This window comes from Molossus molossus, unplaced genomic scaffold (genome assembly GCF_014108415.1).
Source record: "Molossus molossus isolate mMolMol1 unplaced genomic scaffold, mMolMol1.p scaffold_m16_p_18, whole genome shotgun sequence".
Taxonomy (NCBI): Eukaryota; Metazoa; Chordata; class Mammalia; order Chiroptera; family Molossidae; genus Molossus; species Molossus molossus.
The window spans coordinates 11,324,865-11,351,296 of NW_023425353.1; the positions used below are offsets into that span (position 1 = coordinate 11,324,865).

The 26,432-nt window shown below is 41.8% G+C and overlaps 1 protein-coding gene across 17 annotated transcripts in view; it reads left to right on the forward strand.

The window, feature by feature from the left end:
- Positions 1–26,432, forward strand: part of CADPS (calcium dependent secretion activator) — a 479,176-nt gene that overhangs the window by 343,345 nt on the left and 109,399 nt on the right. For 5 of the 17 annotated variants that reach the window (XM_036266610.1, XM_036266613.1, XM_036266614.1 and 2 more), the window contains exons 14-18: positions 302–460; positions 13,526–13,627; positions 15,044–15,107; positions 15,711–15,834; positions 19,095–19,112. In XM_036266610.1, coding sequence (XP_036122503.1) covers positions 302–460; positions 13,526–13,627; positions 15,044–15,107; positions 15,711–15,834; positions 19,095–19,112 — 467 coding nt within the window. The remainder of the gene's footprint in view (positions 1–301; positions 461–13,525; positions 13,628–15,043; positions 15,108–15,710; positions 15,835–19,094; positions 19,113–26,432) is intronic. The other 12 variants (XM_036266617.1, XM_036266619.1, XM_036266620.1 and 9 more) reach the window with 3 other exon arrangements.

A 26,432-nucleotide genomic window follows, 5' to 3' on the forward strand; every position in this document is an offset into this window, starting at 1 on the left:
CATGAATTATGATACACATTGTCTGGATTTCATATTGTAAGACTGCCACTTGATTCACAGTTAGGTTTATACATCTTGTCATGGAAACAGTTTTGGATTTCTTATTTTCTTTTCAGTTCTGATTTTCCTTATGCAAGTTCGCATCTTTTTTCCCCCTTATTATTTTAGTTTGAATTCATTTGCTCTTGCTGTTTGATGCATCCTTCTTTTTGTTTCTTTTGTTTGTGCATGTGTGTGTGCTCTTGATCTCCTGTGGCTGGCCACACTCTGTGCATGCCCCATGCACCGCCCCTCTCCAAAGTCAGCAAATGCATGTGTACCTTAGTGGGCTGCCACCAAGTACAGACCCTGAAGGGAGCAAAACTCCCTCCCCATCTGAACCAGAGGCTAAAAAAGATACAAAAAAGGAATGTAAAAGAAGAAAAGATTTCAAAACTCAGGCAAATCCAGAGCCCAAAAGGTAAGAAGTTACATGTGTCTTGGCTTGTGATGTGCAATGTCTGTGACCATCCCCTACACCCTCCCCCATCCATGCCACAACCTCTGCCTGAACGAACAGCAAGCTTTTTGTATTCCTGATATCTCTGTTCCCGGAAGGTTTTCAAAAGTGCACTTTAAAATAATGCTGGCAGTGGGTAAAAATGCCATGTATTAGGGCTGAATTTGAGTCAGGTGTTTAGTGACTCCTAAACATGTTCTTATTTTAAGAAACTAATTGAGCAATATATAAACAGAATCATGAGTCAGATTGCTTTTTTAGTGGCATCTAGTTAGGGGCCTGGTACCTTACCAAGTCATTCATAATAAGCAACCCATGCTTTATAATTTTGAAATTATGTTTCAAGAGCAAATAAAATGTGTTGGCATAAAATGGGTCTATACATTTATAGCAGCTCTGTCGTTTTCAGCAAACCCCTCTCAGTTCCACACTTATCTCATGAAAGAAATCAATCTTCAAATAATAATTTATAATAAAGTCACAAAATAAAACCTATCACTAAATTAATTGACTCTTAGTAGAATCACTTATATAATAAGCACACCATGAAGGCACTTTTAAGTTCTATAATTATGTTTATCCTCTCCTGTTTCCTATGACCTTTAAAGATACTCTCTTTGTGAATTGATAAAATGGCAAATTGGTGGCTTTTTTTCCTTATAAATTAGATTTAGAGTTATTTCCTGTGTTACCCACGTGTCCTTCTTCGCCTTCCCTACCCTCACCCTAAATGAACACTGAAATCTTCAAATTTCTTTGTTGCGGTTTTGAAACTGATATTGTGACCCTGGTGGACAGTGCCAAGCCGCACAGAGTTCTCAAGCAGGTATGCTTTATGCTCCAGTATGAGTTTATCCACTGGAATATTTCTAAGTCCTGGAAGATGTGCAGTTTATTTGTAGGCAGACAGAATGTCAATGCCAGCTATCACTTCCTAGAGCATAGCAGGCTGTCAATCAGTGTATACAGGTCTAATAGTGAAGGTCTAAGTAAGCCCTGACTCCATGTGGACACCCATCTTCTGAACTTGCAGTATGTAAGGATGGAGGTGAAGTGGAGTTTCTGTCTGTGCTTCCCTGAGAGGGTCGGAATGCAAGGCAACAAACAGTAGCTTGCAGCAGTAAGAAAGAGCCTTGAGAACGATGCAGGTGCCTGAAGACTCTGGCTGCTGTCCAAGGTGCTGCTTTTGGAGTGCTAGGTACTGAAACAGAACAGAGTGAATGGTCACACTTGATGGAGCCTGACCTAGTCCCTGTGCCATGAAAAATTACCCAAACGGATCTTCAATGGTACTTTGAGAGGCTTATGTGTGTCCCAGGGTCCATGTTCACCTGCACTTTTTAATGAAGGATAAATCATAATATTAAGTATCACTTGTGTAGCATTCTGCAGTTTACAACATACTTTCCTGTAGTCTGTCTCACTTGCTATCACATTTTCAACTCATCTATTTTTACATCCATTTTTCAGATGATTAAACTGAATGTCTGCTCACTGACGTGGCAAACCTAGATGTTCTGAGCCCAAAACTTTCTCTTTGCATATATCAGCACTGCACGTAGAGTCTGAAGATCTGAGTATTAGAGCCAGTTCTGTGTAAATATGGATTATTGCATCTCCTTTCTGCACCTCAGTTTTCTCATCTGAAAAGTGAGCATACAGAATCAAAGCACTGGTAATACCTTGTCAACCTCTAACATCATATTCTATGGGTTATAATAGCAAATGAAGCAGGACCTTGTCAGATTTCATAAATAAAGTTTAATTAAAATAAGGACAATTGTTGCCATTGCATAAGCACTCCCTACGTGCCAGGCACTATGTGCAGTGCTGTTTACATGTATTACTTTATTTTATCCTTATTACATCCCTGTACGTATTCTTATTACCTTCATCTAACAGACGAGAAGCCTGCAGCTCAGATCAGTTTGGTCACTTACACTGTAGCAAATACGCGAGTGAGCCCAATGCTGTCATGGCTGTTCTGACGGGGAGCTTGCCCTGTGCCTCTCTGCCCCGCTGCCTGACCTGCAGCACTTGTGTGCAGTGTGAGGTGCCAAGTTCAGCCGTTTTGTATGAGTTTTAACATTTCAGGTGAGATAGATAGTAGTCATATGAATTCATTAAAGAGATTTCCATTTTTGTTTTAAAAATATCCAAAATCAGTGTGGCCCTCCTGATCACGCTGGCCGGGTGGAGAAAGCCGGGGCGTACCTAAAGTGTGAGAGCACTTCCGAGAACATCTCTTTGGAACACCATCAACAGCTTTCGGTGTTGACAGGATCATCTCCCACACCACTTTCTCCAGGATGAACACTGCATGCAGAGGTGTTGTCTATTCTTTGACCCAGATTAAGAAGGAATTCATGGTTCATGGTCACACATGGCCCTTTAACTAGATTTAATGAAACAATAGAGTCTATTTCTATTGTCTTCTCACAACCAGCTTCGGATTAGATAATAAATCGCCTTTGACCTAATTATTAACGTTTTACCCATTAATAACTCAGCAGCCCCAAAGGCGGAGGCAGAGCTCAGGGGCCGATGCCCGAGTTTCTCCCGCCTTCTCTGGAAGCTGTCACATCTCTGTGAAAAACTATGCCTGTTGTGAATCGCGAACACATAATGCAAGGGAGACATGTCCAGTCAATCAGGAAGATGTTTGCTCTCCATTATTTCATTCACTGGAAGATATAAAACCATCCACATGTTTAGCCTCTTTTAGAATGGTGGCTCTTAACTAGGGGTGATCTTTCCCCCAGGGACATTGGCAATGTCTGGAGACAGTTTTGATTGTCACACTGGAGAAGGACAGTGCTATGGTCACGGAACAGGTAAAGGTCAGGGATGTTTCTAAATATCCACAAGGAACAGGACAGCCCCCTACAAACAAAGCCTTGCAACGCAAATGCCCAGGGGGCGGGCTGAAATGTCTCCTTTTTATTTGTATCTTTTATTTCTTTGCACAAACTTTTTCTGTGTCTAAAGGCATAACAGTTGCCACCACTGATTTTTCAACTCTTGCAGTGATTCTCACACTCTAGTCCGCATATAAATCACATGGCGAATACTAGGCCCCACCCTAAAAGAATTTGCTTTAGCAAGTCTTGGATAGAGCTAGGCACCTGCACTCTTCATCAGTTCCTCCCAGGTGGCTCTAAGGCATTTGGTCTTCAGAGCCCACTGATTTAAGGCCTTGCTTGTCAAACGTGGCTGCACATTGAGTGACTTGGGGAGCCTAAAAGATGCTGACACATTAGCCCTGCCTGCAGAGGTTCTGATTTGATTAATCTGGGATATGGTCTAAACATCAGGTTTTTAAATATCATGTGATTCCTACAGATAGCAACATTTGAGAACCACTGATTGAGGGAACATTAGTCTGGGTCAGCTCGTTAAAACTGAACCCATTTTCTCCGAGAAGGATAAGGCAAATGTCTGTTCAGCTGGTTGCACTTGGCGATCATAAAATCCACAGATGTCAATCGCTGCATCCTCCAATTTTCAAATCAGCTCCTAAGGTTGCAGTACTTAATTTTCACCATAATATTTTCAGTATTCTTTCTAGCTGACATTTAGATTAGCATCACTTTGGTCACTGTCCCACAGCGACAAGGCAATCAAACGGCTCCAATGATTGCAACTTGCGTCAATGTTCCTTGGATCCCTTTATTATTGGGATGGGAAATTTTTCTCATTTACATTATTATTTAACATTTCTTGAATGCCAGTGCTGCTCTTCACATATGGCCTGCGTAGAAAGTACATTGTATCAGCAATTAACAAATCCGTAATGCCAACCGCCCCATTCCAAAGTAAGCTGCGTAGATTAATGAGTCTGCAAGCAGATGTAAGAGGACAGGAGTCCTAAAAATCTCTGAAAACGTGTCCAAGGATTCTTCTGGGAGATGGATTAGGAGACAAGGTGCTGCTTGTGTGCAGAGACCAAGTGATCCCTGCGGGCGAGGTCTGAGCAACGGAACAATTGGATAGAACTCACTTTTCTCCCATTATTCCACTGGGGTCCCCAAGTCTTGAGCAAGGGGTTCCATTTACCCAGTTGCCCACGACAGAACCTCAGGAGTGGTCCCTCCTCCTTCTCTCTCGGCACATCACAGGGACTCAGTTATTATGCCCCGTCAACACCCTCTAGTCTCTCTCAAGTCCATGCCCTCCTCCGTCTCATCAATGCCAATGCCCGAGCTCAGGTCTTATCTACTCTTTCCTGAACCACAGCAATTGACGGAGTTCTTGCCTCCAGTGTTGGTCCCTCACTCCCAATCCATGTCACGTAATGGTTTCTTTTATTTCACTTTTGTGAATAACCACCTGGAGTAAATGAGTGGTTTTTGCATATCTTTATTTTTCCTGTTACTCCAGTCTCACCTTCCCCCCTCCCTCTGGCACACACACGAACATCTATTACGACATTACATCCGGGCTTTTTAACTCTCCCCCAAAAGAGAGGGAGAGAAAAGACTGTGGCAGGGAGAGCTCTATTTCACTGACTTCTGAATACAGCACTTTAGTAGCAGGCGGGTGTGGATGGGGGTGACAGTGACCCTGACATTCTTGGCCTCGTGTCACACACTGACGCAGACATCATTGCACACGCGGGCTGGAGCACGAAGCTGATTGGCCTTCTAGCTCTGAGCAGGTGTTCGCCTTGCGTACTGCTGAGTCCTGTCCTCTACGTCTAAGGAACCAGCTTCACCTAATAGGAAGTACAGGGGTGAGAGAGAGAAGTCCAAACACATTCCAAATAAAGTGTGCATCCCAGGGAGAAATTTGCTTCAGAACTTGCATTCTGGCTTCTAATGTGACTCTCTTCCTGAAGGAAATTTGCTCCAGGAGAACAGCAGAGGGTCCACCGCGGACCCGAAGTCTTATAAAATGCCCTGAGTTACCTGGCCCATCAGTGCCATCCTTCTAGCCCACGACAAACATTCAAGCAATAAGCATCTCCGTTCTAAACTTGCCACACTGTGTCCTCTTCCTGTGGTCTTTCTATTCTCTATTGAAAAAACCTACGTGTAGGTTCCATGCCCTTCTCAGGGCGGGTGTGATACCAGAAAGCCACACCTATTACTCGTCTGACCATTTAGAGGTCTACACATCAGGTGTTCAGGTGGAACTTAAAGCTGAAATATCTTTATGTGTCTAGAAATATAGAAATTCATCTCTTCCTTTAATCCTCAATGAGAAAACTATATAGTACCAATTTTGGAAATTGGTCCTTCTCCGGGAAAAGAAATGTAAGCTTCCCTGCAACGCATACATTTTACACCATTTTTCTAATCATCTGTTGGGTTCTTGCTTCACTCAGTACCTGGACGTAGCCAGACCACTTTGAATAACGTCCTTGTGTTAATAGCATCCATATTCTTTGACACTGTTGAGTAGGGAAAAACTTCTCAATCACTCCCATCCTTGTAATAGACACTTTCTGATATTGTTGGGTTATAGCTACATGTTTAGGGAAACAATAAACAAGTCAGAAAAGACCTCACCGATAGAGGTTTTGCCACCTCCAGGTCTCTCTTTCAGACTGCCACCCCCGGGAAGCTTTAATGCACACGTGTATGTTGTAGGAACTGCTTGTTGTTGCTTTATATCTTACCCTTTGTGATACAAACACTTTGATGTATTTGTTTTAGCAGCGTGTCTGAGCCCCAGGGCAGCAGAGCATAATTAGAAAGGGCTGGAGGGAGAGGAGAAGGAAAGGGTAAGGCTGGGCTTTCCTAATGAAGCAGTGACCAAGGGATCTGAGAGTCCTAATTACCATTTATAATTAACCTAGAGATTATAGAAGCCATCCAGACGAGCAAGCAGGGATGTCTCCTTTTGAAACGATAATGTCTTGGTGCTATTTTGAATTTGTAATTATTAACCACTCGAAAGAGACAAAGTAAAATATTATTTTCTAGGAATAAATTCAAATATCGTTCTAAAAGTTGCAAGGGTAAAGAATTCCAGAAGTTAATTAAAAGAAAAGGAAAAGGTTAAGAGAGTGTACTTGGCCTGAATGTTCTATTGAAGAAGCAAGGCGCATCAGTATGAGATTCTGTCCCACCCTGGCCCTTGACGCTCTCGTGTCTCTGGGCTGGAACAATTTCGTAGCAAGTAGGGTTGTTATCATGCTTGTTTAAGGACATTTTCATGGATCCATAATGAAGTCTTCAGGCATGCATCCATTTGGAGAGAGAGAATATATCATGTTTACAGTGCTTGCACCGGCATATGTGGACATTTGCATTTGGAGAGAAAGTATATTCCCACTTCAGCTGGAGTTTTACCCCTTGTTGGTAGTGATTGGAGCTTAAAGCTGGCTGTGTGTAGAGAGGTGGACCAGACATTTTCTCCTCTTCTGTTGAATCTATACCTTTTTTTACACCTGGACTCTGCACTTGGTGCAATATCAGAGCACGTCAGCCGCTGTAAGCTTTGAATTAATTTAGTAGCCTGCCTTCTTGGAAAGATATATGACCTTGCAAACGAGAGTTCGGTGGCCCAGCTTTCAACATCATGTGGAGAACTACGCTAGCAGGATAATTAAACGCTGGGAACATGTGCTCACCTGGGTGTGCAGGGACAGTGTACTGACCCCAAGGAGATAAAGTCACTTTCACCAGACATACTGCAGCTCCATTCTCTCACTAGGTTCTTTATACGTAATCTCAAATATCAAAATAAAATGTCTGACATTAAAAGCCTAGTACCTAATCACGTTCGATTAATCCTATAATAGACATTAATTAATAAGCTCTAGCTGAGAAGCATTTGGGGAAAAGGAGAAATCTTGCGTAACTAGTAACTTAAAGGATGGGCAGCTGGGTTGTGGTAGTTTCCATCTGACAGAAAAGGAAAAGAAAGCGACTCTGGATATATTATTGTTTGTGACATGGCTCAAGACGGGAGCCTGTGAGGAGAGCGGAGACGACAGAACCGGTGCTGACCACGGTGACAGGGCTTGAAGAGCAGCCGACGTGACATCTTTCCCATCGCGCTGCCGAAAATGTCAGCTTTGTGAAGGGTAGTGAGAAAACGGTTTGCCGAAAAGTTGAAAGGTGGATTCTGGAGATGCCGGCTGTGTCAGATGCGATACAGTCTCCAGTGGCCGGAGAGACCCACTCTGGCTGCAGCGATGGCCTGCAGGTGGGGGACAGCTCCCGTCTGCCACTGGGCTCCAAAACTGGCTGCGCTTGGCCTGCCTATTGTCTCAGGTGTGCGGGATCATGATAGAGGAGGAGTGATTGTTAGCCAGTGTGCAGTTAGGTGGAGCCAGAGACCAGGGACCACGTTTCCTTGGGGTGTGTGATTCTAAACCTGGGTTCAAGGTCATCAATGCTTCTACCAAGTTGGGAGCCTGGGAAAGGAGGGGAATGTGTGCTTGATGAACTTACTCAGGTCAGTGTAAGTAACAACACCAACTCTGGATCATCTAAGCAAAGAGGAGTCTATTGGGGTGATGCTGGGAGGGGGAAGCTGGAATCCAGGCAGCTACAGGAAAGCGGGAAACAGACCGAATCTCCGGTCCTCAACCCACAACCGCGCATTAGAAGATTGCGGGGAGCTCCAGCCACGACGATGCCTAGTCCCCCTGCAGACAGCTCGAATCGGAGCCTGAGGACGGGGCCTCTCAAAGGCCTCGCGTGGCTCTAAAATGTACAGCCACAGCTCCAGAACTACTGACCTTGGAGGACATCTGATCGGGCACAGCTGCTGGACGAGCAAATTCCAGCTGTTTCTTCTATTCTGCCCATTCTGTCGGCTGAGTTTAGGTCAGAGGACAGTGTACAGTGACATGAAAAGAACCAACCGGCCTGCAGGAAGGCCTTCAGCACCCACAGCAGGAGTATAGACACCTCGATGTACCCTTCCCCCGAGGGAACTCAGCGTCGCCAAGGTCATTCCTCCAGAGGAAACTCGGGTGCTTTTAGGAGGTGGCAATGAACAGTAAGCCAAAAAACAGAAAGACAGAAAATGCACTAGTCAGGACAGGACCGGGGTGTTCAAGCATTTGTTCAAGAACAAGTGTGTGTTCTGAGTAAAGACACACCTTGGCCTGGGACTTACTAGCTGAGAGTTCAAAATCCAGCTCCGTCTCCCCTCCCCTCCCATCTGTGTGACCCCTTAAGTGTTAAAAGTATTGAGAAAGGAACAAGGTACAGAACCAGTTTCAAGACAATTATAGGATCAGCTCCAAATGTTTCCAAAAAAAAAAAACAACTGCCAGAGCATGGCTTCCGAGAGACTCTGGTGAGTTCTGTCACTCTCAACCAGTACAGCAGGGACGACCTTGGAAATGCGCAAGTGCCACTTTCGGAAGTCACCTTTCCAAGTAGACATGTATGCGGAGATGATCTCTGATTTTAAATTCACCTCCATCCAAGGGAAATTGGGAACCCTGGATCATGTATACCCTTCTGGCTACAGGAAGTCAGCCAAGAGTATTTTCTTGCTCTGGGGCCCAGGTTCTCCAGTGCGGGTTCCCAACCAGTAGCTCAGAGAACCCGCTGGAGATGCAGATGCTCAGACCCCCAGGTGGCAGAGTGGGGACTCTGGGGCGGGGTCCACAACGGGGCCATGGCCAAGCCCTCCAGGTAATTCTGAGGGCTTCTGTGAGAAGTGCTCCCCAAAACACTGAACCAGGAGTTTTCAGTTAGTAGCTCTGTAGGAATCTTCCTAAACCTGTACAGTTAACATAGGAAAACTAAGGGTCCACTAAAACCAAGTTAATGTTTGATAGAAATTTCAAAAATAATTATGTGAAATTAAAAAGGATGTTTTTGCTTTTTAACTGACACAGTTACAACCTGTGATCTTCATTTAACAAATTATATTATTCCTGCATGTCTCTTCCTCATTTTGTAAAATAACATCCCATTACCATTACCATTTCATAGCCAATGTGGCAATTGCAAACACATTTGCATTCAAAACCCTGATTGTTTTAATCACCTGGGCTTGGGGTTTTGTTTGGTGTCTGTGTGTGTTTTATGAACTCTGCAGCACGTGGTTTACAGATGTAGAGTTAGTTTAATTTATTTTAAAACAAAACTGTTCACACTGACATAGGCAATTAAGAAGCAAATTTAAGAAAAGATTACAGCAATACATTTTGGTTGCTTACTTTCTTTGAATGCTGAGATTAACAGTGTCCAAAAAGCAGAGGTTGTCAGGGAAGGGGAAGAGGCCAGGTGCTACCATCAATAACTACAAATGTATAAGAATATCCTTTGTAGTGAGAATTAACTGAGAAGGCCAGGCAGCCACTAAATATTGAGCTTTTTCATCTCAAACACAAACCTAAAAGGTCCCTTCTAATTGCCCAGTTGAGGTAGGAGACTTGTTAGCTACAGAATGAATGCTTTTTCTTCGAGAAGTTTCTCTCTTAATAATGGCAGCAGACATTCCTGGGCTGCCGTGTGAAAGAGTTTTCGTGCCTAAACCCTCTGTGACTTGTAAATTATATTTAATAACATTTTTTTCTCTGGGTTAATTCCATGTTAGGAAACAAAATGCTTAAAAATGGTTCCTTTTTCCCGAAATCGAGCGTGCACACCCACACGCCAACTGTGTCAACGTGTGTCCAGTGTGTTAGGAAGCTGAATTTTGTGAAAACAAATTTCCAAAAGCTACAGGTAAAGGAGGTTGTAGATTTTAACCAAAACATGAGACTTTACCACCAAAAATATCACATGTATTTTGTGGGGGCCAATGAATTCATTCGGAGACTTAACTACAGATTTGTAAACATTTCATGTTAAAAATTTTAAAATAAATTTTGTTAATTGACATTTGCAATTTCTCCAGAAAATTTGAAAATAAGTGCACATTTATAGATCCCAACAGCTTACCTGACATTTACCATTTTGCCTTTTTTTTCTTCCTTGAAGTTCAGGGGAGTATAAAAAAAAAAAGGACCATGACAGGATTGTGCCATTTAGCTGTGTTTTTTTATAAAGTGGGGGAGGGAAATTTTTCTCATTTTTTCAAGTGGGGCATTTTTGGTATTTTAAAAGAAGGGAAGCTGACCAAGTAACCCCTAACAGGAGGTACATTGCTATCATTTGCCAAGTTTTTGGTGTAGTCAGACTGGTCTAGTATACAGGATTTTCCCAACTTATGCTGGATCCTTGAGAAGGCCTATAAATAAGACCATTTGTTTGGTCTCAAGATGACTTGCATTTGCAAACTGAAGAATGTTCCAATAGAAGTTTCATGGTGACGCACCAATCTGCAAACTGGCTCAGTCAGTAGTCAAAACAAGTCACTACGGATCTGGGAAGCTGAAGTCTTTGCATGGGTCAGATTATCCTCCCTCTAATTTGGCACAGATAAATTTGGGCTATAAATATGCAGCCTCCCTTTGTATTTCCAGCTTAAATGGTCCAAATCAAATAGGGAAAATGTGTGTGGACCTAATAGTGTTTTAGAAACATGGGAATACTGTGATGAAACTGCAATTTATTTATTTGTGCTAGGATCCTTTGTATTGAATTGAGCAATAGTTTGCTAAGATTGAAAACATCATATGTGGTTTGTCCTTTTTTTTTAAAGCTTTATTGAGATATAGACAAATAACATGGACAAATGTAGATTTAAGGTATACAATGTTATGATTTAAAAATGTATCTATTGTGAAATGATTATCACAATAAAATTTGTTAGCACCGACATCCCCTTACATAATTACCACTGTTTTGTGTACCTACTCTTTTAACAACTTTAAAGTATAAAATGCAGTATAATTCATTAGAGTATAATTCATTAGAGTATTCATGCTGTGCTCGAGCTCCCCAGAACTTGATCACTGTAAGCTACAAGTTTGTACCTTTAGGTCAACACCTGCCATTTCCCCACCCCTCAGGCCCTGGCAACTGCCATTCTACACTCTATTTCTATGAGTTAGATTTTTACAGATTCCTTATGTAAGTGAGAACATACAATATTTGTCTTTTTCTGTCTGACATTTCACTTAGCATAATTCCCTCATGATCCATTCATATTGTTGCAAAAGGCAGAGTCTCTCATCTGAGTATTTCATCACGTATATATCTTACATTTCCTTTATCTGTTGTTATATATATCCTTTGTTTTATATGTCAAATATATATATATATATATATGTATGATCTGTCGATAGACACTTAGATTGTTTCCATGTCTTGGCTGTTGTAAATAATGCTACAATGAACATGGGGGTGCAGATATATTTTCAGGATAGTAAGCTCCTTTCCTTCAGATATATACCCGGAAGTGGGATTGCTGGATCATATGTCGCTCTGTTTTTAATGTTTTGAGGATCCTCTACACTGTTTCCTGTAGTGGCTGCACCAAATGACATTCCCACCAACAGTGCACAAGCGTTCCCTTTCTCCATAGTCTCACCAACACTTTTATACTTCACTTTTTATTAATAGCCATTCTAGCAAGTGCTAGATGATATCTGGTTGTGATTTTGCATTGTATGTCCCTGATAGTTAATGATGTTGAGCATCTTTTTATGTACTTTAGTCGTTTGTATGTCTCCTTTGGAAAAACAACTATTCAAGTTCTCTGTCCAATATCTAATCAAATTGGATTTTTTTTTATTTGCTATAGAGTTTTATGGGTTTTTTTTATATATATATTTTGGATATTAACTCCTTTTCAGATAGATGGTTTACAAGTATTTTTTCATTCTATTGGTTGCCTTTTTATTTTTCTGTACAGAAACTTTTTCATTTGATACAGTTCCTCCTGTCTATTTTTGGCTTTTGTTGCTTGTGGTGTCAGATCCCAAAATATTGCATTGCCAAGACCAGCGTCAAAGAACTTTCTCCTCTGTTTTCTTCTAGGATTTTTACAGTTTCATGTCTTACATTTAAGTCTTTAATCCACTTCAAGTTCAGTGATGTGGGTGGTGTAAGATAAGAGTCCAATTTCATTCTTTTGCAGGTGAATATTCAATTGTTCCAACACCATTTATTGAAAAGACTATCCTTTCCCCATTGAGCATTCTTGGCTTCTTTGTCAAATATTAGTTGACCATATTTGTGAGGGTTTGTTTCTGGGTTCTCCATTCTGTTTCATTGCTCTGTGTGTTTGTTTTTTATGCCAGTACCATACTGTTTTGATTATTATAGCTTTGTAATAAAGTTTGAAATCAGGACTTGTGATGCCTTCAACTTTGTTCTTTCTCAGGGTTGCTTTGACTAGTTAGGTCTTTTGTAGTTCCATACAAATTTTAAGATTTTTTGTTTGTTTGTTTTATTTTCTGTAAAAAATGCCATTGCAATTTTATAGGGATTACATTTCATCCCTAAATGGCTTTGGATAATAAGAACATTTTAACAATATTAATTCTTTCAGACCATGAGCATGAGATATTTTTCCATTTGTATGTATTGTTTTCTTCCATTTCTTTTATCAATGTCTTGTAGTTTGTTCTTCAATTAATACATGAGCTCAAATTAATCCGAACGTCTATAATTTAAGCTAGATATTGAGTCACTTAAGAACAATTAATATTAGTAAAGGCAGATAATCATAAAGCACCTAGTTTTCAAAGGTGTTTGTGTACATGAATCTAATCGTCTATAAGAGACAAGTAATGCAAATTAGAGGTATGACCAGGTGAGTGCCTACCCCAGCTCAGAAAGAAAGAAGCTGTTAGTTGTACTCACCAATTAATGCCAGTTGTTTCAGATTTTCAAGAGAACTGTATTATAAAACTTCCCTAATTTTAAAAATGTTGGCAAGTAGCTGAAACTTTTAAGAAAAGACCCAAAAGCCACTACTTTGTACATTTTATCATTTCACAATAAAGGAGCGACAATTTTGCAAATGTCTTCAAATGATAACCCCCCCAAAAAAAACCCACCCCCTTTAGTAACCAGCCTGAAAAGCAGGACTTCTCCTAAGGTTACATCTATCATTGCCGTTGTTCTTCTAAAATGGACAGTTTCCTCCTGCTAGAGATTTGATTTGATGGTGTCAGCATATGAGTTTGCCGTCACTTCATGACATGTCTCCCTTCAGGCCTGATGGGATTGGAACTGTGACTGTTGAAGAAAAGGAGCGTTTCGAAGAAATCAAGGAGAGACTCCGAGTTCTGTTGGAAAATCAGATTACACATTTTAGGTAAGGATCGGGGGCTGAGGGCATATTAGGAGGGTGAAACTGGGGAGGGCTTGATTCTCTGAAACTGTAAGTTATCAGATATACATTGAATATTTAGAAATAACTAAGTGAAAAGCAAACCAGTAACACTGGGTTCCACAATAGCTCAGAGACTGAAATCTTAAGTTCATTTTATTTCCACCAAAAGAACAAAGCCCTCCTTGTGCATGTTGACCCTGATCATCAATTTTTTTAAATCTATTAAATGATTGACTTTGAAGCTTCTTCAAGTTTCCTAAATAAAGCAGGGAATCTTGTGACCCACACCATATGATCAGGGAAGGAAGGCAGTGGTACCCATAGGGGACGCTCCACCTTCTCCTCGGAAACGGGATGAGCTGGCTACTCACAGAAGGAAAGTTGGATCTGCCTTGGCAGGCTGACTCTTCTCCACACCCTCGAGATGGTGGCAGGGTCCACGTGTGAGCCTGTGCCACAGGTCCACTCCTTGGAACAGATTAGATATTTCTAATGCTGCACTGTGGTTCCGGACCAGAAACCTGAGCCAGTAACTCAAAAACAATAAGAGCACTTATAATGGCATACTAAATCAGTCCTTCTTATCCAACACTTCCAGATACAGGGCTGGACAAGCATCTCATCATATTTTATTCTCAGAACAATTGCATAAGGTAGTTATTATAAGCCCCATTTAAATGACAAGTAAACTGAGACTGAGAAAGGTTCAGGAACTTGCCCCAGGCCAGTCTGACCGGAAGTAGTTCATGCTGGTCCCTTTGTACCATGAGGAGCAGTGTCCCCAAGGGCTGGTGACAGCCTGAAACAGTCAATGGAACTCCTCGTGTTACCCGACGCAGTCCTGTCTGTGCCATGTAAACGCCCCTGGATAAATCTTTATTGGGCATTCACTATACACAAGATGCATGGCCAATAATGAAAAATCCAATAACAATTAAAATCACAATCAAGGAAAGACAATTTGCAGAATTGTGGATTTGCTCAAAATACTTTCCTTTATTCTCCACATTAACCCTTTAGCGATTTAAGTAAGTGTGTTTGAATTTTACCCTTTTTCAACTAATATTTGTTAGTGCTGGTCTCTACAATATTTAAGTCTCCTTTGCGCGAGCAAATGGTTCTCCTTTACAATAGAAATCTAAACACAGCCTTGTCATCACTCTAAATATTCTTCTCTGCTGCAGACGTTTGCAGAGTCTCTAGTCATCATTCACACATACACATATATACATTATATATACACATATATGGTGTGAATTCAGATTAACATAACACAACGTGACAAAATAAAACACATTTTCTGTTCCTCAGGGAGAATTTCTATAGGCATCAAATGTCAGTATATTTCATGCTAAAATGTAATAAACTGGGCAACCTGAAGAATTTTCTCTGTTCTAGGTATTGTTTTCCATTTGGTCGGCCCGAAGGTGCACTGAAAGCTACCCTCTCGCTCCTGGAAAGGGTAAGAATGAAAGCAGAAGACAGATTACATACACAGGGAGACATGCCCATAGTTGTAGTGAAATACTGTGGTTGAATGAATTTGTCATTTGTCATTTTTTGGTGATTTTTGTTTATCATTCCTCAAATATCAGAATAAACATGAGGAAACTGCCCAAAATCCAGGTGTTGTACCTCCAAGCTCCAAATAGTTGGATCTATTGAAGATATGCTCCTAGCCCTTCCCTGGTTCACGGACAGGCTTTGCCATCCTAACTGTGCATTTGGATTCTTTAAGAAGGATAAATGAGCCCTGGCCAGTTTGGCTCAGCGGTTAGAGCATTGGCCTGCGGTCCGGAGAGACCCGGGTTCGGTTCCCGCTAAGGGCACGTACTTCGGTTGCAGTTTGTCCCCGGCCCTGGTTGGTCGTGTGGGTGGCAGCCACTCGATGTGTCCCTTCACATCGATGTTTCTCTCTCTCTCTCCCTCCCACTCTATCTGTACAAAAAATGGAAAAATATCCTCGGGTGAGGATAAAAAAAAACAACAAAATAAAAAAAGAAGGATAAATGAGTACCGCAATTAGTTGAACCATCTTAATAACACTTTTTTTTCCCACCTTAAGGTTTTGATGAAAGATATTGTTACTCCAGTGCCACAAGAGGAGGTAAAAACAGTCATCCGTAAATGTCTAGAGCAGGCTGCTTTAGTCAACTATTCTCGGCTATCAGAGTATGCCAAAATCGAAGGTAAGGCGCCCTTCTGCCCCAAGTTTTCCATTTAAAACGTTGTATGCCTCCCTGGGGAAGTCTCTCTTTTCTGACGGGCACCAGAAAACGGTGGTCCATCTGAATATGTTAGGCTGAAACTAGAAAGCACTCAAAATGTGAAAACGTGAAATCTTCCTTGGATGTAGCTAAATAAATGAAAGAAAGAACAGAGGCCCAAAGATCAGTCTTTGCAGGGACATTAAACGTGGGATGTTCCCAGATAACTAAGGTCCTCCTGAGAGCCTGAGTCGGCCCTAAGTTTGCTCTGTGGCTTATGTCTTCCTGTAAAAGAGTTCTGCAGGATTGCTACCTTCTTTAAATAAAAGAAAACTAAGTAGTGTGTTGATAGCATTATAAGTAAAACAAGAATTGAATAAAGCAACAGCAAGACTTTACTGAATTCTTTCTTGCCCCTTGAACTTGCAAAGAGTTGTCTGTGGTAGCATTTCAAACTTGATGGCAAGGTGATGTCCAGCCCTCTCTGATGGCTCCTGGTTTGTGTCAAGCTCCTGCCTTTTTGTTACACTAGACCTAGGATGGTCTTTACCACTGCCTTCTCAAGTTTCAGGGAAGCAGTCACTGATGACGAAGTAATCACCCAAAAGTCACTGAGTAAACTCTACTTGAAAAGATATGGTTCTTTGGGACCTATTCATTTGCAGAGGTATTAATCACTTTTCATTGTTACCCTGTTGGCTGCTATAGGGTGATTTGAAAACCACACCCAACTTGACCAGTGGTGTAAGTGTATAAATGTGGAAGTTCTGTGTGCAAAACTCAATGTGTCCGCATCCTGGAATCTGATGTTCTCTCACATGTGAAACACCAGAAAATGCCCATTGTCTGCCTTCAGGATGTGACTGGGGGGAAAAAAAAAAGACCTACCCAACCACCAAAACCCATCACTTACCCTACCAAAGTCCTTATTTCCCTAGAGAATCAGGTTAAGATCATGTCAAATTCACAGTGTTCTGTACATTACATGTCTCCCTCTCTCAATTTTGTCTGTCTGACAATGCAAATTGTGTACCAGTGGTAATGAATTCATTGTTATGCATCCAGGGAGAAACACTTAAGAATTGGGCACTAAAAGGATGTTTATCAACTCTTGACTTGGTAATGAGTGACAAAAATAGAGGAACGAGAAGATCGTTAAGAGGGCTATATTAGTGAATAATTGTTCCAGCATTTACCTTCCCAGGACACAATGATTGGTTGTATTTGGTAATGTCAACCGGGCACCAAGAATTCTAGGCAAGGCCAGAGATGGGATGGAATCAAGAAACGTTCAGTTGCCATGGCTGCTGCCTCGTAGGTCTTGATCTAGCTATTACTAGCCTTGGTAAGATCTGCTCTCTTCTTTCAGATAAATATATCCAAAAACAAACTTTAAGATCTGTAAGTAAAAATGCATTCATTTCCAAAGTAGATCAGCTGGTCTGTAATTTCCTTTTGTGCCTCAATTCTTCTTGGTTGTGTTAATTATCTTTTGCACTGTGACTTTTAGGTCTGGGGATTCTTTGAAGAAACCAATCTTTTTTTTCCAACTCTCTTTTCAGAGAAGTACCTCATTCCACACTACCTGCTCTCTTTGCTTCTCTCCTTCCTTGTTCGCGATTGGCTCAGCCACTTTTTGACATTACCTCTGCAAAAGTGGCTGTGACGCCAATTTCAAAGCATGCTGGGATTGTTAATTCAGACAACCCAACATCCTCTGGCTGCATGTATCAGGTTTTCTTTCATGAACATAGTCCACCGTAGGCTGAGACATTGCAGCTTTAAAGATATTACTACCAGACAACTTTCTTTTACAAGGTTCCGATCCTACACTCAGAAAAGAAACCTTCCATTTTTACATTTGAGCCCCTCTGTGAGCATTGACAGCATAGTTCCCGGAGAATTTTGGAAAGAAGTTGTAGTAATATTGTTGGAGACTATGTTTATGAAGAAATACCTCAAGAGCCTTAGATACTAAAGTCTGAAATCCTTAGTATCTTGGAGCCTTAAATCAATGAAATTCTGTTTCCCTTTACTCATGATGTTTTTGGTCATTGTATTCTTGCAAACAATTCTAAAGAGACGTGTAAAATCATAGTCACAATCTCTCTCGTGACTCACGGCATGCTGAATGGTTAATCCAGTAGATCTCCAATTTTGAAACTCCTTTTTCTTTTATCCTGTGTTTATCCCAAAATACTTTGTGGCTATTTTCCTTTGAGCTAATGTAACGTTTTCCTCTAACCTATGACCTTAACCTCTTTACCTCTGACCTAAGCCTCTTGCATGCCCAAATCCTCTTTTATAGGGAAAAAGAGAGAAATGTATGAGCATCCTGTCTTCTGCTTGGCCTCCCAAGTGATGGATTTAACCATTCGTGAGTACCTACCACCTCCTCGCCATGCTGTCTTCACTCTTTCTGTTTTCATTATTTCAAGAAAATCCAGATCCAAACCAACTCACTCTCCTTGCTTCAAGTTGTTTAGCATTGGCTTGTCTGTTGATTCTGTCTGTGAAACCCAGTGTGAGAAGTCCAGTCACTTTTTTCCACCTAAAACAGGTTAGACAATTAAGCCATTTGTTTGTGATAAACTCAAATTTGTCTGTAAGTTTTTCAGTTATTCTGTCTGTGACCTGAATGCATTTTTACTTTGCTTGTGTGTAACCCCAATTTGTAAAGTGCTTGTCACTGGTACACAATCAAAAGGTAGCATCTAGGCTGGGAGCAATGTGTTAGGGGTCGGATGAAGGACAGCTGGGGCAAAAGCACGCCTTCTTTTCCATGTTTAACACGTCAAACTATTGTGGGTGTAAGATCACACGAGGCAGTCCATTCTCTGTAAAAATTAGATCTTATATGCCTCCTCTCTGTTCTCTCTCAAGCTGGGAAGCTTTCCCTTGTTCTCTCTGGAGATTTTGACTTGTCTTTGTCCTCTAAGCTTTGGCTAGAACATATGACTTAATTGTCACTTGGAGAGTTCATGTATGTTTCATAGCTTGATTTCACATTAAACTTAATTTTACTAATTTTCTATTTGTGCAGCATTTTCCACCTCTGTGAAGGAGCCTTTTTTTGCTGGCCCCCATACTTCGGGGCGGTGGGAACCCAAGGGCAACCTTTTCTTCCAATGTCATGTATCACACATAAGTGGGGGGCATTTTGGTCCACTTGCTCATTAATCCTGCATATGTGTTCTTGTTTCTCTCTCTTCTCTCCTTGTTGTGCTCTCTCTTTCACATAGAGAATCAAAAGGACGCAGGTGAACCAACTGTATATGCATTATAAACTATCAGGATTGTTGAGCTACATTTAGCTTTTGTTTTTGTTTTTGTTTTTTTTAATAGCTCCTTAATGTATGTACTCCCAAAGACTGGTGTGGAGTTGCAATAATACTTAAGGAGTTAATTTGTGCTGTCTCAATATCCCTCATGCCTATTAGATGTTACCCTTTATAGAGTAGAATTTCCGTAAAGGCATAAGCTTTGGAGGAATAGAATTCTGGTTTGCTACGAAACTTCAGTTCATCCTCGGTTTCTGGACTCCAGGGATTTGGCCTCATGTGCTTTTAAAAAATAGTTACTGCAACCAAACTGATCTTCCTTTTTGTTTTTCATTTCCTTTTTTCTGTTTTATACCCTACTGGGAAGTTTGTGTTCTTTGATGAATGTCTATCAGCCAAGACAGAGGAAGTCGTGTTTGTGTCGTTCCCGTGTGTGCCGTGTGGTGAGGCGGGGTGCGGGCCGGGCGGCCACGCGGGGCTTCGCTGGAAGCTTCGGGACCAGGCAGCACTTAGAAACTCTCTGACTCCAGACATGTTCTTCTTGTTTAGTCCAACAACTTCCAAGCATATTGTGAGGAAAGCTCTAATAAATAAATATAGAGTATTAACTCTTGTTTTTGAAGTCTAACGGATTCCCAAAAGATGATCATTTAATTGAAGTTAAACGTATTTCATTTCATCGAAGTTGAATGTGTTTCAGATCAACTCAGAAAGCATTTTTGAGCACAGGCCAAACACCAGGCTGGGAAGAAGTATTTGAAGACTCAGGAACCTATGTTCAAGACACATGTGCCTTTCTTTCCCTGGGAGGGAAGATATTCATTCATTCATTCATTCATTCACTCATTCACTCATTCACTCACTCCACAAGTGTTTAGTGGGAGCCTACCAGGCGGTACTGTGGTGAAAGCCAGGACTATGTAAACAACAGGCAAACAGCTGTTAACTACATGAAGCCCATGTGCAAATGGGTGCATGGTGTCAATTACAGATTAAGTATGTGGCAGCACCCACTGTCGAGTTACACATAAGAGGACATTGTCAGAATGCCTTGGAAATCTTCACAAGGTTGGAAAGATTGAACCGTGTCTTGAAAGATAAGTTAGAATCAGGGAAAGGGAGCTGGGATTGGAAAGTGGAGAGGCATCCTAGATAGAGTAATATGTGCAAATACTTAAAACCATGTCGTTAATAAAAATAGCTAATGCTTATTCGATGTGTATGATGTACCAGGTGTGACTATAAAGTGCTTTATATGTATTAAGTCATTTAATCTTCAAAACCCCTTATGAGGCGGACACACCTCCTAAGGGGTTTGGGGTAGCAGGTGGAGACTCCTCTGATTCCCATGTTAGAGAAGAGCAAACTGAGATGCAGAGAGATTAAATAACACACTCGCAGTCGAGTAAGGGTAGAGCCAGAATCTGAGCCCAGGCAGAGGCCGTGGTCGAAACTCCTCTGTAATCATTGTGGTTGCAAACAGAATGAAATGCTGGGTGCTGATGATGGCAATGCGGACAGGAGGCAAGATCTCAAAGCCTTTATATGCCTTAATAATACAGAGTTCAGGCTGCATTTCACAATCCAAAGTTTCTTAGCCTGGAATCTGTGCCAACTTTTGCAGGCATAGGGATTTTTTCAAATGAAAAATTCCACAGGTCTCACATCCAAAGGTGATAGAGAGCCATTAAAGACTCTAAGCAAGAGGGTGCCTGGGTGATGTGCACTCCAGGACAATCACAGGGGTGTTGATGAAGAGAAAGGACTGAGAAGGAGGAATAGCGTAAAACCAGGCCTACAGTTTAAGGTCAAGGCAGAGACGGGTTCGCAGCTTGGCATGTCTGAGGCCTCTTCTAAGCAAAACAAATCTCAATCACAATCATAATCGTAATTACTTCTTCCCTGCCCTTTTCATCTTTTTTCTTACCCTCCCTCTTCTCTTTCAATTTCCCCGGAAGGAGCTAAGCACAAATACACGGGTGGGGATTCAAAACCAGCTGTGCGGAGGTGGCAGCGCACAGTGGGGCCTGCGGGTGCACCTGGGGGTGGGATGCGGCCAACCATGGAGCCCTTCGCTAGGCTGTGCTTCGAGGAGTTGTGGCACTCTGCAGGTGGCTTTTTGGTGGACTTTTGCTTTCTGTCTGGTGGCATTATTAGAAATCAAATGTTCAGTTAAATTATGGGACCTCAAAGTAAAAGGCTGCTACTCTATGAAAGAAAAGTGCAATAAATTTATTATTTTAAATACATTTCCATTAGAACCATCACATGTTCTGAACCCAGCCAGCTCTGAAGATTTGCTACTACTAATGTTTTGGCTCAATTATTGATTAAATACTTGTACAATTTTCTGAGCATTATAAAAATTGTACTGAAACTTGAAATAAAACAATTTTCTTTCAAATATACCAAAGATTTGCAAAATGAGATAGAGGATGGATGGATGGATGGATGGATGGATGGATGGATAGGTAGGTAGGTAGATAGATGATAGATAGATAGATAGATAGATAGATAGATAGATAGCCAGCCAGCCAGCCAACCTACCTATGGGCCAAGGCTCTGTGCTAAGGACTTTATATGGAAGATCTGATTCTATCTTTATCCCTTTTACAGGTGAGGGAGCTGAAATTTAGAGAGGATAAATAAATTTCTCAAGTAAGATTTGAACTAGCTTTTTCTAAATTCAGACACTATTTGCCCTGACCAGTTTGGCTCAGCGGTTAGAGCGTCGGCCTGCGGTCCAGAGAGACCCGGGTTCAGTTCCCGCTAAGGGCATGTACCTCGGTTGCAGTTTGTCCCCGGCCCTGGTTGGGTTGTGTGGGTGGCAGCCACTCCATGTGTCCCTTTCACATCAATGTTTCTCTCTCTCTCTCTCTCTCTCTCTCCCTCCCACTCTAACTGAACAAAAAAAAATGAAAAAATATCCTCGGGTGAGGATTAAAAAATAATTAATTAATTAATTAATTAATTAATTCAGACACCATGCTTTTTTGTCCCTGTCCTACATGTAGCCTTCCCAGCTGGTGTTGTGGGCACTTGAATAATATCCATTCATTGAATGGATAACTTCAAAAATACCTACAATTTTTAATCCAGAAAAATTACCAAGAAACAGAACAGTCCTTTCTGGGATCAGATCATTGCCGAAATCTTTCCATTTTAAAGTCTTCCTGGTGGTAGTTGAGATTCCCTGAAATTACCAAAGAACTGAAGACTTTTTTCCTCCCCAATTGACAGAAACCTTCTAAAGTAGGACAAGTCTATCCAAAGGACTTCCAAGGCGATTCTATAGTGATGAGTTTCAGTATCTTTCCCTGTCTTCAGTCAACTTCCTACAGGTCCAAGGCCAGTGGAAGGAGAAAAGAGACAAGGAAGCCAGCAGCCCTCGAACACAGTGCAGGGCCACCGCCCACCGGATGGGTGAGGGCAGAGCCCCTGTCCCAGCTCCAGGCCCTTCTGAAATGAACGGCTCCTCGTGCTTCATGTCTTACACAAGAAACTAAATGTTTCTCTTTCCTTCCTGCGTGTTTCAGGGACGCATAAGTCAGGGTTTCCAAGCTCGTGTTATTTTGCAGACTAGTGCCTCGTCTAAATGCTATAAAAGTGAGGAGGGCAGGAGAAACGTGGTCCAGCACTGTCACCAGGAGGGTCTTGGAGGAAGAGGATGTGTTTTAAAAAAAGATGCCATAGCCCTGGCCAGTTTGGCTCAGCGGTTAGAGCGTCGGCCTGTGGTCCGGAGAGACCCGGGTTCGGTTCCCACTAAGGGCATGTACTTCGGTTGCAGTTTGTCCCCGGTCCTGGTTGGTCGTGCAGGTGGCAGCCATTCGATGTGTCCCTTTCACGTCGATGTTTCTCTCTCTCTCTCTCCCTTCCTCTCTCTCCCTCCCACTCTATCTGTACAAAAAATGGAAAAATATCCTCAGGTGAGGATTAAAAAAAAAAAAAAAAAAGATGCCATAAAACCAATAAATATAAAACCAGTGTTTCTTTTACTAGAAAAAAAAGCTGCTGCTGGTGGTGATGATGATGATGACGACTGTCCTTTATTGAGAATGTAGTATGTGTTTAGTAGTTACATGCATATCTCATTTAATTCCCACAACTGCATAAGAAGTATTTTATTACCACATTTCCTTGAACCTAAAAGGCCATTCATTACAAGATGCACCACCAGTGTATGTACTCCTAACAACAAAAAAGTGCTACCAACTAAATTGTTAGATGCCATCAAGTCTAAATACGCCCAATTCAGAAATATTAAAATATGCCACTTACACTCAATGACATAAGAATACAAAGAGTTAGAAATGAAGACATGTTGAGTAAGCTGCCCAAGATTACACAGCTTGTTAATTGCAGAGACAGAATTTGAACATGAGGCTAATTTCTAAGCCCACATGTTGAACGTCGAAGCTAGAAACACTTGTGACTATTAGTGATAAAATTGTAAGACCAAAAAGGGGTTTTTTTCTCAGTCATCGAATCCCAAGCTTTCACTTGACAGATAGGAAAACCAAGGCCTAAAGGTTTCTAAATAAGATGGGCAGTTAGGGACCTTAGTTGGGGTCCTGCACACTATTCAGGAGCCTTCATCCCCCCCCCCCCAACCAGGCTTCCCTTCCTTACAGCCAAGAGATAATGGCCTCACCCCAATCCACTCACTGCCTGAGTGTCCAGCGAGACAGCGGGTGGTGTGCAGGTCCACGTGCTGGGACCCCGCAGACACAGCTTCAGGAAAACACCCCGTGGACCCACCTGGGCTCTCAGGGTTTCTTACACTCTCCTGGCTCCAGAGAGTTTTAACCTCTTTAATCCTCACTTTATTTTCCTCCATCAAAGTGTCATTGCGAATATTAAAACACTTATTCCAAACAAAGCTATTAGCACAGTGCCTGCCACTTAGTTAGCACTCATTATATATATTATCTGTTATTATTTGTTTATTATTATTTAAAAGAAAACATCCAACTCTAAGTGTGTAGTATGGATATATTATTTGATTTCAGAAATGGAACATATAACAATGCAGCTTAAACTTTAATGTTCATATAAATCCCTGAGGATCTTGTTAAAACATAGATTCCAGGCTGGGGCCTGGAAACCTGCATTTCTAACAAGCACCCAGGTGATACTGAAGCTGCTGATCCAGGGACTGCCCTTTGGATGTCCGAAGAATATAGGAGGCAGTTGATTGATCTCTTTGCCATTAATTTCAAAATAAAATATTGCAAAATAACTCCATAGACATTTGTTAGATGCCCACTAAGTTCCAGGATCCGTACCAGGTACCAGGGGTGTGAGCAACGAGCAAAGTAGGCGTGGTCCCTACCCCCAGGGAGCGGATAGTACAGCAGAGGGCACAGGCATCAAACACGTCATTGCATTCTGACTCTGGCAAAGGGAAATGCAAGGTGCTGCAGAGGACTTCTCCTAGCTCAGGGTCCTTGATACATCGCAAGGAGGATGTCGTCTTGGAGGTCAAGAACTGGCTCCCCAAGAAGAACTGTCTAGGGTGTCCCCTGGCCTTATTAAAGTATTTATTAAAGTATTTGCCTCTATTCATCATCCTTCCAGATGCTCCAAGATTCTTCCCCAGAGAGCTTGTGTCCATATACATGAAAGCTTAATTGGGGACTTATTTAATAGTACTATTAAGTCAGTATTCTTGCTAAAGCAAGTGAACACACACACACACCCCTCATATAACTTAAGCAAGAAAAGGAAACTTTTGGCCAGCATAGCTAGGAAATGCCTGGAGGAACTGGACTCAGGGATAAAGAATGTTCGTGTGTTTTGATCTCTCCAACTCCTGACAGGCTTCTTTAATGTGCCTGGGGTCGGGGTGGGAAGGTTGGGAGCAACCTGATAGCACCGGCTTTTATCCTAGCTCCATAAGTAAAAGAAAGAGCTTTCCTCTCCAAGCTGCTGTATAGGATTCCAGAGGAGGGTCTCATTGGATGCTTGGGCCACGTGTTGATCTCTGCCTGACTTGGCTCACATACTGCCCCCGTGGGACTCATTGCTCGACCCGCACCCCAGAACCACACAGAGTGGAGGAAAGGCAATTCTCCTGAGGAAGGTTACTGTACATGCAGGAATGACAGATGTCCACTACTGTGTCCACCCAGAAGTAAGCTCACTTTTCTTAAGTGCAACAGCTCATTGTAAAGGACAAAGATACCACACTAGAGAATAAAAATATCATCATAGCCTTATTTCTTCTTGTAGATACAATTTATTTTAATTTAAATAAAAAGTATTTTGAATTATCTTAAATCATTTTAAATTGCATTAAGACACCTGAAGTTATTCTCTGGTTTGGAAGTTTAGATTATAATGTTTGCTACTTACTCAGCAATGCAGCTTAGTACATGCATAAGTACCCGGGGGCTTTGGTTAAGAGATCAAAGTCGCTGTATCTTTATCTGCATATTGCAGCCCAAGTATTCATTTTGCCATGAAATCAATGCACTGGGTGGGATCCACTGAGGAGTTCCTCCCACCAATGTTTGAGGCCCTGCCCTGGGCCAGCACTGTTCTAGCCCCTAGAAATACAGAATTCACTGGGCATAGAGAGAGACAGACGTGTATATGATTTGCTATTGCTAAAGGCCATAAGTGCTCAAGTAAAGATATCATCAGAGGAGTTGGGCCTTTGTGGTGGAGGCACCCTCTTGCTACAAAGGGGATCTCATAAAGGCTTTTGAGCAGGAGAATGACAGGTTCAGATGCGTGCTATACAGAAGAGACAAAGATAACTACAACGAAAAGAGCAGAGAAAACGACCCATGATGCATCCAACACTCTTTATTACCATATACTGTATACTGTCCTAAGGATGAAATCTCCCGAAAGGCAGTGACGATCCTGCAAGGTGATTGAGTGTATGTAATTTAAAGCCCCAGTGAAGAAATGATGTTGAATTGTAGCCCAGATGAAATGTATGATCTTCGGAGCCATCGTGGTAGGGGAGCAGGATACTCTAGTTTTTACCCACCCGAGTCCCAAATCACAGCAAATGACTACAGGCTAGTTATTTTCAGTAATAGCATCATACAAACACTGGCATCTTTAGCGACACATCAATAGATTGGAACTTAGTAGTAAGTGGGCTTCCCATCCACCATGTCCATCTCTCATGCGATATTTCAGAGGCTGGCAGTTCGCTTGCTGGAACCAGGGACGCTCAGGTTACTGAGGGCTAATTGGAGTGCCTCTCACTCCCGATGCTTCTCTTCCTTGGCTTAGCTGAGCGTGCAGAGGAATTCTCTTTTTGTTTTTTCTGCAGTCACATTC